Source organism: Caretta caretta, chromosome 6, assembly GCF_965140235.1.
Source record: "Caretta caretta isolate rCarCar2 chromosome 6, rCarCar1.hap1, whole genome shotgun sequence".
In the NCBI taxonomy this organism is placed as follows: Eukaryota; Metazoa; Chordata; order Testudines; family Cheloniidae; genus Caretta; species Caretta caretta.
Genome location: NC_134211.1, coordinates 1942389 through 1954925, shown reverse-complemented (window position 1 = coordinate 1954925; position 12537 = coordinate 1942389). Strand labels below are relative to the sequence as shown.

Below are 12537 nucleotides of genomic sequence, written 5' to 3'. Positions count from 1 at the left end.
AACCGACACCCCAGTTAATTTCTCTGTTCCCCTTGGCTTAAATTGGCACAATCTAACTAATCTAATCTAACTAATCACTTGTCGTCAAAAACAAAGGTGACTCAGTTTTTACAACAAACACAAAAAAATATTTTAAAAGCATGTCATTCAAATATTACATGCAAATAAAAACATGCTAAAAATTGCTTTAAATTAAAAAAAAAAAAACCACTAACAGCCTATCACTGGTATGACATTTTTACAGGCTTTTCCCCGACCTCTAAAAGCATATTGTCTATTATGTTTCACCTGTTACTAGTTGTGTTAATATTGTCCTGTGTTTGCTTGTTGGAAATGTGTTGTATGTGCTGTTAAACAAAAAGAAATGTTTGTTAAATTACAACCACAATCTCAAATTGCCTCTCAGTATATTGCTATAAAATAGTTTTATAAAATATGACCCACGCAAGAATTGTTCTTGAGGGGCCAAAGGGGGACATGTAGTAGTAGGATTTTATGTTTGTATTTTACCCTTTTTAAATAGCAGAAAGGAATGGCCTAATGTGCCATTGGTCAAAATGAATCAACGAGACTTTGTGTCTGGGATGATTTCAAGGCAGTAACAGACCTTTTAGGGTCACCACTTTGTTGCAGGCTTAGCATTGTAAAATAAGTAAAACAATGGAATGATTGTTGTTGGTTGTTTGCATTGCAACTTGAGGTTTTTGTTTAAAATGTTTTGTGTAAGTTAGTTTTGTGTGTGAATAAGGAATGTGTGTGCAAAGAAATAAATGTAAAGGCCATCACCAGACCAGATGTTCTAGGAAGGAACCAAAAAACAGACACAAGGGCGCCAGGAGGCTGTAACACGCCCCGATTGAAATGTCAAAAAAGGGCAAAATTAACAACTCTAAAAATGAGCCAGGCACCTACCAATGGGGACAAAATAGCTGTAATCAAAACCAGCATAAAATAACTCCCTACAAAACTTTATAAAAAACAAAAGAAAAAAAAAGTAAAACAAGCACTCAAACGACAATTAATTACAGCATAATGGTGCAAAACTCATCAGTTCCAATGAAGAAATGTCACCACATAAGGAAGGTGCCTTGCCATGAAGCTTTGGGTTCGTCCTGCCAAGACTTCCCTGGAGCATAGTGTCGTGACCGGCAGGACCTGGCTCCTCCCTACCCATGATCAACCTAGCTGGCCACTAGATTGATCCGGACTCTGGACTGGTAACTATAAGATCGACTAGCAAAACAACGTATGTGTGTGTGTGTGGTGTAATTAAATGCATATGCAAATTGTTGTATCTTCAATAAACGCGGCTGTAGTAGGTTGAAGGCAGGGTACCTTGCCAGCAGGGTCCGGGAAGGGCCAGTCCGTCTCACTTGATCTCTGGACTTTGCTTGCTGGAGGCAGGGGGGAATCAGCGAGTCCTGTCAAAGTATGGCTCCAGCCTGCACTCAGATGGAGCTGCAGATAGCCAATTCAGGGTGGGGCAGCAAGCACAGTCCCTTGGCTAGGGCGTGCATGCAGGCAGAGCAGCAAATTGGCACGTAGCCCAGGCTCTGGTTCAAGGCCAGGTGGAAAACAAAGTCACTCAGCTCCAACCCACGCTCAAAGTCAGTTAACTCAGGCTTTCATTCAGCTAGCCTGAGAGAGGGGGAGACTGTCACCCACAGCTTGGGTGGCAGCGGGGGACGCAGGCCCTCCCACTCCACTGCGTCCCGGCCCAGGGCCCTAAGGGTGGTGGCGGGGTCTGCCACCATGTCAGTGGGGATCCAAGACACAACACGCTGTCTCACCCTCTGCCAGCATTGCAGCCAAACAGGGGTCTTCTACCCCTGGGCCACTTCCACACTCCCCCTCCAAGGGTACATGCTGATCCGGTGAGGCAGTGGTCCCCAGCCTTTCTTGTGGGAGGAGCATATGGCTATTCCCAGAAGACTGTGGCGGGCGCCGGGCACCCTGCCGCCGAAATGCCACCGCCGAGAAGCAGCAGTGGCAAGAAGCATTGCCGGCAAAATGCCGCGGAGAAATGGCAACGCTTCTTGGCAGCAGGGTGTCCTGCGGGCGCACAAAAATGCCCCGGTGGGCACCAAGGTGCCAGCAGGCACCATGTTGGAGATCTCTGTGGTGAGGTAAGGTGATTGGCGGGGGCTCAGTTGCCAGCAGTAGCTTTGCCAGGGTTGGGTCAGCCATCTGTCTCCTGCGGGGCCGGGTCATCCAGCAGTCCAGGTGGTCCGGGCCAGTTGTCTGCACTCTGCAGGCCTGCTGCCACCTCCCAGCATGAGAGCTTAGGGGAAGCATCTGTCCCCTCCAGTGGCTGGCCCCCAACTGAGCTTCTGAGTCCCACCTTTATACTTCCAGCCCCGCCCCTTGGCTTCCAGGGGGCGGAGCTAGGGGGTTGGGCTCCACCCACCAGGGGGTGGAGCCACCTTCTTCCTTTGTGTCTGCGGCAGGCCAGTCCAGGTTACTACAGGGGCATATTGCCCTTTCCCCTGAAAAAAATCTTCTTATAAGCAAAACAGGAGGAGCCTCAGAACTGTGGGTGAAGCTATTGGCACCCATTCCCCCAGACACAGCGTGTCAGACACCAGGAATGACTGAATAGCCCCTCTCCCCCACAGACACGCAGTCATAGCTTTCTTTTCTCTTCGTTTGCTCCATAGGTGCTCCAGTGAGTCAGAATCCGGCAGGTAAGACACCCATGGCAGAATGCGAGACTTACCTGCCCTGGTCATTTGGAATGAGAATTCGGTGGGGAGCCAGGGAATACTATGCTCTGATCGGGTGTACCAAGCCCGGAGGCCTTGCTGAAGGCCTCACAGTCCTACCCCACCCCACCCCAGGGAAGAGGAGTAGAGGTGAATCCTCCAAGCTGCCTAGAGAGGCTGTGGGGAAGCAGCCAATCAGAGAGAGGCTGCAGGGAGCTGCCAATCTGAGCCCCGCAGGCTCCTATAAAAAGGAGCTGTTGGACAAAGTAGAGCAGTGTCTCCCTGGAGCCTGAGAGCAAGGATGGTGGTCCTGGCTGGCTGGAGCCAGGCTGCAAGGAAGGGACTGGGGCTAAAAGGGAAGTGGGCCAGGGAAATGCAGTAGCAAATAGTTAAAGGGAAGCAGCTGGTGGCTACTATTTATAGGGTCCCTGGGTCGAGACCTGGAGTATTAGGCAGACCCTGGTCTATCTCTGCCCCAGCAGCCATAGTCCCAGTGGCTAACACCCTGAATAAGGGAATAGCCCAGAGAGGGGGCTGTAGACCTGGAAGAGGGTCAGTAATGGTGGGACTTCTTAACCCCCAGAAAGGGGCTAAACTATAGACAGGGACCCTCGGGACAGGGCTGCAGGCTGACACCAGTGAGGGTACTGTGATAGGCCCTGTTGAGCTAGAACTGAACTCAGGGACAGGGCTGAGGGTCAGAGAACAATGGAGGGTGCTGTGATAGGCCCTGTTAGAGCGTGTACCCTGGAAGAGGTCTGTTTTGTGTTCGTTTCACTTACTGACTGTGAGTGACTCGGCCGGAGGGTGAGTCACTGAAAAACCTTCCTAGGAAGGTTAACGGCCAGCCAGGGATCACCGCGAGCAGCGTAGCAGAGGGAGTGCGGCACATGCATCCTCAGTAGGAGGCTCTCCGGATACACAAGAGGATCCCACCAGAGACACACACACAACTTGTTACCCAGACATTTCAACTTGGACACACTGGATTAGATAAAACAAAAAAACCTACAAAGAGAGAGATTTTAAGTGAGTATAAGTAAAGAGGCATAAAAGCCTGAAATAGTTACAAGAAAAATAAAGATCAAACACCACTAATGTCTAACTTAGCAGACTATGTTAAATTTGAAGAAAAGTTTTGCTCACCACATGCTCTCAACAGCCTTACTGGCCAAAATTTTTTGGCTAGGACCCCTGCCTCTGTTTAATGGCTGCTTTCTTTGTCCCTTCTTGTGCAGTGAATCAATGGACAGAAAGAGAGGGAGAAGGGGCGGTATCTAGGGGTGTCTGCCTCTACTTTTTATAGTCCTGTCCCCCTTCTGAGATGCAGTTCCAGCTGGGAGTAGGGTGACAGGCCTTCTGTTTATGTGGGAAGTCCAGGCTGTTTCTTTGCTAAGATATACATTTTTCACTTGTCCCTTTTTCCTGCCAAAGAGTGCCTGTTTATCAGGCAATGGCCCATTGGCCTTGTTTACACCTGGATGAGGAGTCAGCTTGCCCTGTGTCTCTGAGGAGCCGGTTCGGCCACTCCCCAGACTTGGAACATGTTTGAGTAACGTCATACAGGGGAATCTTATAACTTCACATGCAAAGTGGCCACACAGGTTTTACCAGGACAATACTGACCAGCAAATTATGACTTTTCCAACAATACCTCACAGGGTAAACTTTGTGCAGAGATTATTACAATAGCACACCCAGGGGCATATTCTGCCACAATGTCTAAGTGCTGGTGGTTAAGGAGAGGTTGGTGAGGGGGAAAGCAGCGAGCGGGGGGGGGGGGGGGGGGCGGAGGCGGCCGGGGTGCTGTTTCCACAGACGCAGCGGATCACTGTGCATTGCGGGTATACAGAAGACAGGGGACTGGGCACTGGAGTGTAACGGAGTTGGGTGTGCAAATTGCTGCCTGCAGAGGGATCGAGTAGGGCTCACAGAGTGCCTGAGAGGCCAGCAGCTGGTGGCTGGGAGAGTTTCCCCTGGTAGGCACATCAAGGGCTCCCTCCCACTGGGAGCAGGGGGTAGTGGTGCAACTGGGACACTCTGGATCACCCCGAAAAAAGTCATTGCGCTCGTGGGAGTCGGAATGGCACAGGTAAGGTGCCCGCAGCAAAACACCAGCGTTCCCTGCCCTGGACATGTGGAAACAGAATGTGTCTGGGAGCCAGGACTCCTGGGTTCTCTCCTGGCTCTGGGAAGGGGACTGGAGTCGGGTAGCTTAGAGCAGGGGAGTCTGGGATATAGGACTCCTGGGTTCTTTTCTTGGGTCTGGGAAGGGAAGGAGTTGTTCTTTTATCTTCAGGTCATACTAATAATTATGTACACTCTCCCCACTTTTGCTCCCTTGCCCAGGGATAATATGTTTCCCCTCTTTTCTTGCCAGTCTTTGGAAAGCAGTTGGTCTCAGGGCGCATCTTCGGTGGTCAAGATGCCAAGGACGGGGCCTGGCCCTGGCAGGTCAGCGTGCAGCAAATTGGCTTCCACATCTGCGGAGGTTCACTCATCTCTGAGAGCTGGGTGGTGTCAGCAGCTCATTGCTTCAATCCGTGAGTACCCCAGGCAGAGCAGAGACAGTGACTGTAGATGCTCTGGAAAGACTCCCTCTCCCATTCCACTGGCTTCCTGTTGTGCAACATCCCTGTGTGGATGTTCCCTAGCCGCTCCACCCTAGAACTGCCTGCATCTCAGTGCCAGGCGAGCCATGCCTGTGAGGCATTGCTGGGTGGCTTTTCCCTAATCAGATTTTTTTTCATCCAGGTCTGTACCCAGTTCAGCGTATCGGGTGCAGCTGGGGGAAAACCAGATTTTCGGTCAAACCCGCATCCACTCGTTCTCATTGGTGAAGCGGATCATCCTCCATCCCAGTTATAACAATGTCACTCACCAGGCCGACATCGCCCTGGTGGAACTGAAGAATCTGATTCAGTTCACAGCCACCATCCGCCCTGTGCATCTCCTTGATGCCTCCGTCCGTATGCCTGATGGGAAGCCCTGCAGGGTGACTGGCTGGGGAAATACTCTCCCACTAAGTGAGTAAGACTTGTACCTCCTAGAGGGGTGGAAGGGTATGAAAAGGACCCAGCACCAAACAAAGGTTATAGGTTGGAGGATTGCAGCTTCATATGTACACAGATGGCCTGTGAGTTACAGGATTACATGGTTAAACAGTCACCGTCACAGCTATATGGTTATACCACCACGGTTTTATGGTTGTACAGTTATGCAATGATAGGTATATGGTGCAGATGAGATGGAGACCTGTGGTGCAGTTCCCTTTCCACTTATGGTGCCTCCTGCTGGTCGCTCTGGGGATTAACTCAGTCTTTCATCTACTCTCTGCTCAGCGGTCTCTGCACTCATCTTCTCTCGCTATGCGGCCTATCTCGGTGCTGCCGCTTCCAGTTCATGACTTCTCCCTATGGCCAGTTCACTGTGTCTCTCCCCCTTCCAGGGAAATCAGTCTTTCTGCATCAGCTGTCTGTCTGGCATCTCCAGTGCCCTGACTCACTGTCCTACCAGCTGTCCCCCTCTCTTGCTAGCTACCTGGATTTCTACAGGCCCTGCCTGTTCCTGTCCAGGATAGCCTGTTCCTCATCAATTACATAAGAGCGGCCATACTGAGTCAGACCAAAAGTCCAAGTAGCCCCGTGTCATGTCCTCTGACAGTGGCCAGTGCCAGGTGCCCCAGAGGGAATGAACAGAACGCAATTATCAAGTGGTCCATCCCCTGTCACCCATTCCCAGCTTGTGGCAAACAGAGGCTAGGGACACCATCCTGGCTCATACCCATTGGTGGACCTGTCCTCCATGAACTTATCCAGTTCTTTTTTGAACCCTGTTATAGTCTTGGCCTTCACATCATCCTCTGGCAAGGAGTTCCACAGGTTGACTGTGCGTTGTGTGGAAAAAATACTTCCTTTTGTTTGTTTTAAACCTGCTGCCTATTCATTTCCTTTGGTGACTCCTAGTTCTTGTGTTATGAGAAGGAGTAAATAACACTGCTTTATTTACTTTCTCTACACCAGTCATGATTTTATAGACCTCCTTCATATCCACCCTTTGTTGACTCTTTTCCAAGCTGAAAAGTCCCAGTCTTATTCATCTCTCCTCATATGGAAGCTGTTCTATACCCCTAATCATTTTTGTTGCCCTTTTCTGAAACTTTTCTAAGGCCAATATATCTTTATTGAGATGGGTGACCACATTTGCATGCAGTATTCAAGATGTGGGCGTACCATGGATTTATATAGAGGCAAGATGATATTTTCTGTCTGATTATCTATCCCTTTCTTAATGATGACCAACATCCTGTTAGTCTTTTTGACTCCTGCTGCACACAGTTTTCAGAGAACTATCCACAATTATTCCAAGATCTCTTTCTAGAGTGGTAACAGCCCATTTGGACCCCATCATTTTATATGTATAGTTGAGACTATGTTTTCCAATGTGCATTACTTTGCATTTGTCAACATTGAACTTCATCTGCCATTTTGTTGCCCAGTCACCTTGATCTGGGAGATCACTTTGTAACTCTTTGCAGTCTGCTTTGGACTTAACTATCTTGAGTAGTTTTGTATCACCTGCAAATTTTGCCACCTCACCGTTTACTCCCTTTTCCAGGGCATTTATGAATACGTTCAATAGGACTGGTCCCAGTACAGACCCCTGGGAACACCACTATTTACCTCTCCCCATTCTGAAAACTGACCGTTTATTCCTACCCTTTGTTTCCTCCTCTTATCCCATCACAGCTTACTTTTCTTAAGAGCTTTTGGTGAGGGACCTTGTCAAAGGCTTTCTGAAAATCTAAGTACGCTATATCCACTGGATCATCCTTGTCCACATGCTTGTTGACCCCCTTGAAGAATTCTAGTAGATTGGTGAGGCATGATTTCCCTTTACTAAAACAAGGTTGTCTCTTCCCCAACAAATTGTGATTATCTATCCGTCTGAGAATTTTGTTCTTTACTGTAGTTTCAACCAATTTTCCTGGTACTGAAGTTAAGCTTACAGGCCTGTAATTGTCAGGATCGCCTCTGGAGTCTTTTGAAAAAATTGTTGTCACAGTAGGTATCCTCCTGTCATGTGGTACAGAAGCTGATTTAAATGATAGGTTACAGACTACAGTTAGTAATTCTGCAATTTCACATTTGCGTTCCTTCAGAACTTTTGGGTGAACACCATCTGGTCCTGGTGACTTATTTCTTATTTTAAGTTCTCTTCTGCACCTTGCAGGGCCAGTTTGGCCACTGCCAGTTTCTCCAGCAGCTCCCTCTCCTGCTCCTCAGACTCCAGCCATCCTTTTTCCTTCAGGGTTTCGGTCATGTTTTATTTCTGTGGTCATTCCCTTTTTGAACTGGTCCCTTTCTGTTCCAACCATCATCTTCCATTTCCTTATTACCCCCAGATAAGAGCCTGGATGGAATACCTTTTCTTCCCCCTCCACCCCCCCACATTCTCAGTACAGTATTACTGTTATGGGCTTCATGTTCCCTCGTCCTGGGATCCTTACCCTTCTCTGAGCCACTCCTTTTTGTTTTGTTCTTTTTTAATTATAGGGGCAGTTCTTTTTTATGTGTTCCACTTCCCCACATGGAAAACAGCGCCCTCCTCTACCTACCCTCTTAGCTGGTGGGACTCTTTTGGGTCCCCTTACAACTCCCACTGCCTGGGGAACTTCTTTTTCACAACATAAATAGGGGCACTCCCTTTTTAGCTGTCCCCTCTGACCCACAGGCATAACAGAGTTTTGGCTGGGCCTCTGATCTCCTGGCCTTGGACCTCCCCCTCTTGGTCCCAGTCCCTCCGGCCTTCCCCCTATCTTCTCTTTTGACATTTAAATAAATAATGCTGCCACTCCAAAATATTCAGCAAGTATTTCTCCAGGCACAAGTTTGCCTCCCTCAGTGTTTGTTGTTCTCAATAACCTGCTTCAATAGGGCCTGGATCTGCCCTTGCTGTTTGTCTATCCCCTTCATTGGGTTTGGCAGGTCAGAGCCCAGTCTGGGAGGGTATTGCTGCCCTCTGCAAAGAAGGCCTCTGTCCAAGGTGACTCCATTATCTTTTTCTCTTATCCCCTCACCTCAGTGGCCCACACTCTCCAATTGCATCGAGGTGACCGTGCTATACAGTGTCTCTTGGTCCCTTTGCATCAGGGCCTGCCAACTCTTACAGCCCTGCACCCGATGTTCAGTCCTCTGAATTGTCCCCTTACCTCAGGGGAGACCGAGTGCCCGCATTCTCCACCACTTGTGTTGGGGTTCCCTCTGCTTGTGGTGCCTCTTGCTGGTTGTTCTGGGGATTAGCTCAGTCTTTCAGCTGCAGCCTCCTCTGCATCTCTCCACCCATCTTCGGTGCTCTCGGTGCTCCCACTTCCAGTCCATGGTCACTAAGTCCCTCCGCTTCTGGGAAAACAGTATTTCCAGACTGCCTGTCTGGCTGGTGTCTCCAGTGCCCTGAGCCACTGCCCAGTGGCTGGCAGGGGAACCCAGGCCCACTCTCTACACTGGGTTCCATCCTAAAGACCCTATAACATGCAGCCTAGGCCTTGTATTGCCTTAGACCTTATTATTGCTTCCCTGGGCTTTTTCCTACCTAGCTGGCTCCCCACTTCTCTGGGTTCACCAGTTTCTCCACTCCCTCCTCTCAGGGAGTCTATGCAGCCTGCATTCCTCCAGCCACAAACACTCCTTCCTCTTTCCAGGGAGTGACTGCCCTTCCAGCAGCTGCTCCCACCTCTTGCCAGCTACCTGGCTTTTGACAGATCCTGCCTGTTCCTGTCCAGATGAGCCTGTTCCTCATCATTTAACTCCCTAGCTCGCAGCCTAATTAGTATCTTGGGCCCATCTGGCCACCCCAGCTCTGGCCGGGAAAGTGTGCGGTGCACACCCCATCACAAGGTCTATAAAATCATGAATGGTATGGAGAGAGTATATGGGGAAGTGCTGTTTACCCCTTCACATAACACAAGAACCAAGGATCACTCAAAGAAGTTAATAGGCAGCAAGTTAAAAACAAACAGGAAATACTTTTTCACACAATGCACAGTTCAGCTGTTGGAACTCAACCCCAGAAGCTGGGACTGGATGAAAGGGATGGATCACTTGATAATTTGCCCTGTTCTCTTCATTCCCTCTGAATGCAACTGGACACTCTTGGAAGACAGGATACTGGGCAAGATGGACCATGGGTCTGACCTGGTATGGCCGCTCTTATGGTTAAACAGCCACAGTTGTACTGTGACACAGTTATATAGTTATACAGCTGCACAGTTATACAGGCATCATTATACACAGATCTGGAATGATTTGGGTTTTTTTTCAGTCAATGTTGATTTCACAGTACATACCCAAACTACCAAAAAAATTTCTATCGGTAATAATCTACATTTAAAGATAGGCAAAGAATAATGAGGTTTGAGAACTTATTAGATTTTGATTTAAGGACATTTACTTGGTATTTTTTTGACATGGCATATTGACAATTTGTGTGGTTTATAGTTATAAAGCTTTAATTCTTTGAATCTCAACCACTACTGTCATTATATAATTATTGCCTGACCCCCTCCCATAATCTTCCACAACTGTGAAAATTTAAATCAATAAAAATGAAAAAAAGTTTTACCCCATAATTTTGCACAACTGTGAACATTTAAATTGATGATCAAAAATTTCTTAACAATAATTATAATTTGATGGATACTATTTTTATTTATGTTATGGGGGATTTAATTCCTGGCACAATGAATGGATGTCCATGTTTGAGGTGTGTGCGTGCGCCCTAATATGGGTTTCAAACCACTCCTCTTGGTGTAGTTGGCACCTGTATATTTACTGATGCAGGCTCAAGACCAACAGGAAGCAGTGTCAGGGTGAGCCAAGCAGCTGGCATCAAGCAGTATCAAATCGCAAACCTAGTTGTAGCACTGGCCTGGAACTGAGCAGCATCTGCTCAGAGATTTAAATCCCTTTGACAATCTGGCCCCAAGTGTCTATAATAAGACTTAAGATCCTAAATCAGTTCAGGGCTGCAAAGCTGAGCAAAGCAACCCTTAAAATACTTTTCAAATCTGGGTTGCTGCCTTTAGCTGGTGTTAAACTGGCCAACTGCCCCCTGCTCCCTCCAGCCCACTAGATCCCACTCAACTCCCAGGCCAGGGATAGAACCCAGGAAACCTGGATCCCAGCCCCTCCCCACCCCACTCCTCTCTCAGATCTGGGAATTTCTTATAGACCCTTAATGTGACAGCTTTTTATGTGACTTCCACTCATGCCACCCTGCCCTCGCGCCTTTCGTTGCAGACAATTCCTCCCTAGCGGAGACGCTGCAGGAGCTGGAGGTGCTCACAGTAAACTTCACGATCTGCAACGATCATTTCCGGGAAGCATTAAGAAAGCCTGTGGGTGACAACCCCATCAAAGATGACATGATGTGTGCCGGGCCGAAGAAAGGCTATAAAGGGACTGCCTGGGTGAGATTCTCTAGACTCTGACTAAGATTGGGAGACCCCTTTTGTGCTCGGCAATACACAGACCCCAAAAAAGATCAGGGTTCCCTTTCTACTGGGTGCTGGACAGACGCCACCCAAGGGGTGACCCTATTTTTCCTGACCCATTGTCCCTGTTTGTTCAGTGTTGTGTGCTGGGGGGACCCACCAAACAGTGGGCCTGGATGGAGGGGCTGAGCCCTGACTTCACTCCCCAGAGTTTAGACAAGACACACCTCTTGGCTTGAGGTTGTGACCATAGAGTATAAAGTCATCAGGGTCCATCAGCCCATCCAATTGGGCCTACTGTACAACCAGAGCACACCTGCAGCCAGATACCCCTTCACTGAGCCCAAAGACTTGTGTCTGGGTAAAGCATCTCCCAGAAAGGCAGCCAGTGGGGATGTGAAGCAATCGAGAGATGGAGACTCCACCATGGCCCTTGTGGATGATGGAGACTGGTCCCCTCCATTCGAACCCCATTTCTTTCCCTCTCTTTAGGGTGATGGTGGGGGACCCCTGATATGTGAAGGGGATGGGACATGGTACCTTGCTGGGACTGTGAGCTGGTTCCTGACGAGGACAGTTAATGGGTTAACCAGTATTGTCCCCGGTTACCCTGGAGTCTACATCCGCCCAAATGCCTACAACGATTGGATCAAGGCAAACGTGCCTGGTGTGACTTTCGCGAAGCCGAACTTTGCTCTGAGCAGTCTCACTCCAGATGGCACTGGTCCCTCTGCCACCATCCTCAGGGTCCTTCTCCTCACTGTGTTTCTGCAGCTGACCCTGTGACCCCCTTCCTATATTGGGTCCCCATCCCACACCAGCCCTTCCTCGTCCTTGGTGCAGATAGACCATGTCACCTGGGACACTAGACCCCGGTGATCACACCCTACACACTATTGTAACAATCTTTGTGCAAAATACTCCTTGTGAGGTATCATTTGAAAAGTAAAAACTTGCTGATCATTCATATCCTTGTGTGATGTATGTACACAAGTGATATTAAGGGTTATGGACATACACTGGAATGATCACTAAAATGTGCTCAAACCAGATGTATCAGGGGAGTTGTTAAATAGGTCTATACCAAGGAAAGGACCGTGTGTTTATCTTGATTTCCATACAAGCAGCATGCAGACCCAGCAAATTAACAAGGGGTGGAGGCAAACCTCACACTAATAAGTGTGGGAGAAGACAGCCTGGTGTCTAGAAGCTCGGTCTGGGTTTTACTTTTCCAAAGAATCATTTGCAAAGATTTACTGGGCTATAAAAACAGGGGGGCTCAGATAAGCAACTGAGTAAACTGATTGCATACGATATTCCTGCATTAGAAGTGTATATGGAGCG

General features: G+C 48.6%; 1 protein-coding gene across 1 annotated transcript; it reads left to right on the top strand.

Annotated features, from left to right (window-relative positions):
• Positions 1-2010: 2010 nt before the first annotated feature.
• Positions 2011-12090, top strand: LOC125637829 (serine protease 33-like). Its single transcript, XM_048852856.2, has 6 exons — positions 2011-2126; positions 2658-2665; positions 5083-5245; positions 5457-5728; positions 11000-11169; positions 11686-12090. Exons 1-6 carry the CDS (start codon positions 2011-2013, stop codon positions 11977-11979), a joined length of 1023 nt encoding a protein of 340 aa, XP_048708813.2. The 3' UTR covers positions 11980-12090.
• Positions 12091-12537: the final 447 nt, after the last annotated feature.

Coding starts and splice junctions, on each gene's coding strand:
- LOC125637829 (XM_048852856.2), top strand. CDS start 2,011: ATGCCGCGGAGAAATGGCAACGCTTCTTGGCAGCAGGGTGTCCTGCGG. Junction 5,246..5,456: donor GCAGCTCATTGCTTCAATCC/GTGAGTACCCCA, acceptor TTTTTCATCCAG/GTCTGTACCCAGTTCAGCGT. Junction 11,170..11,685: donor GCTATAAAGGGACTGCCTGG/GTGAGATTCTCT, acceptor CCCTCTCTTTAG/GGTGATGGTGGGGGACCCCT.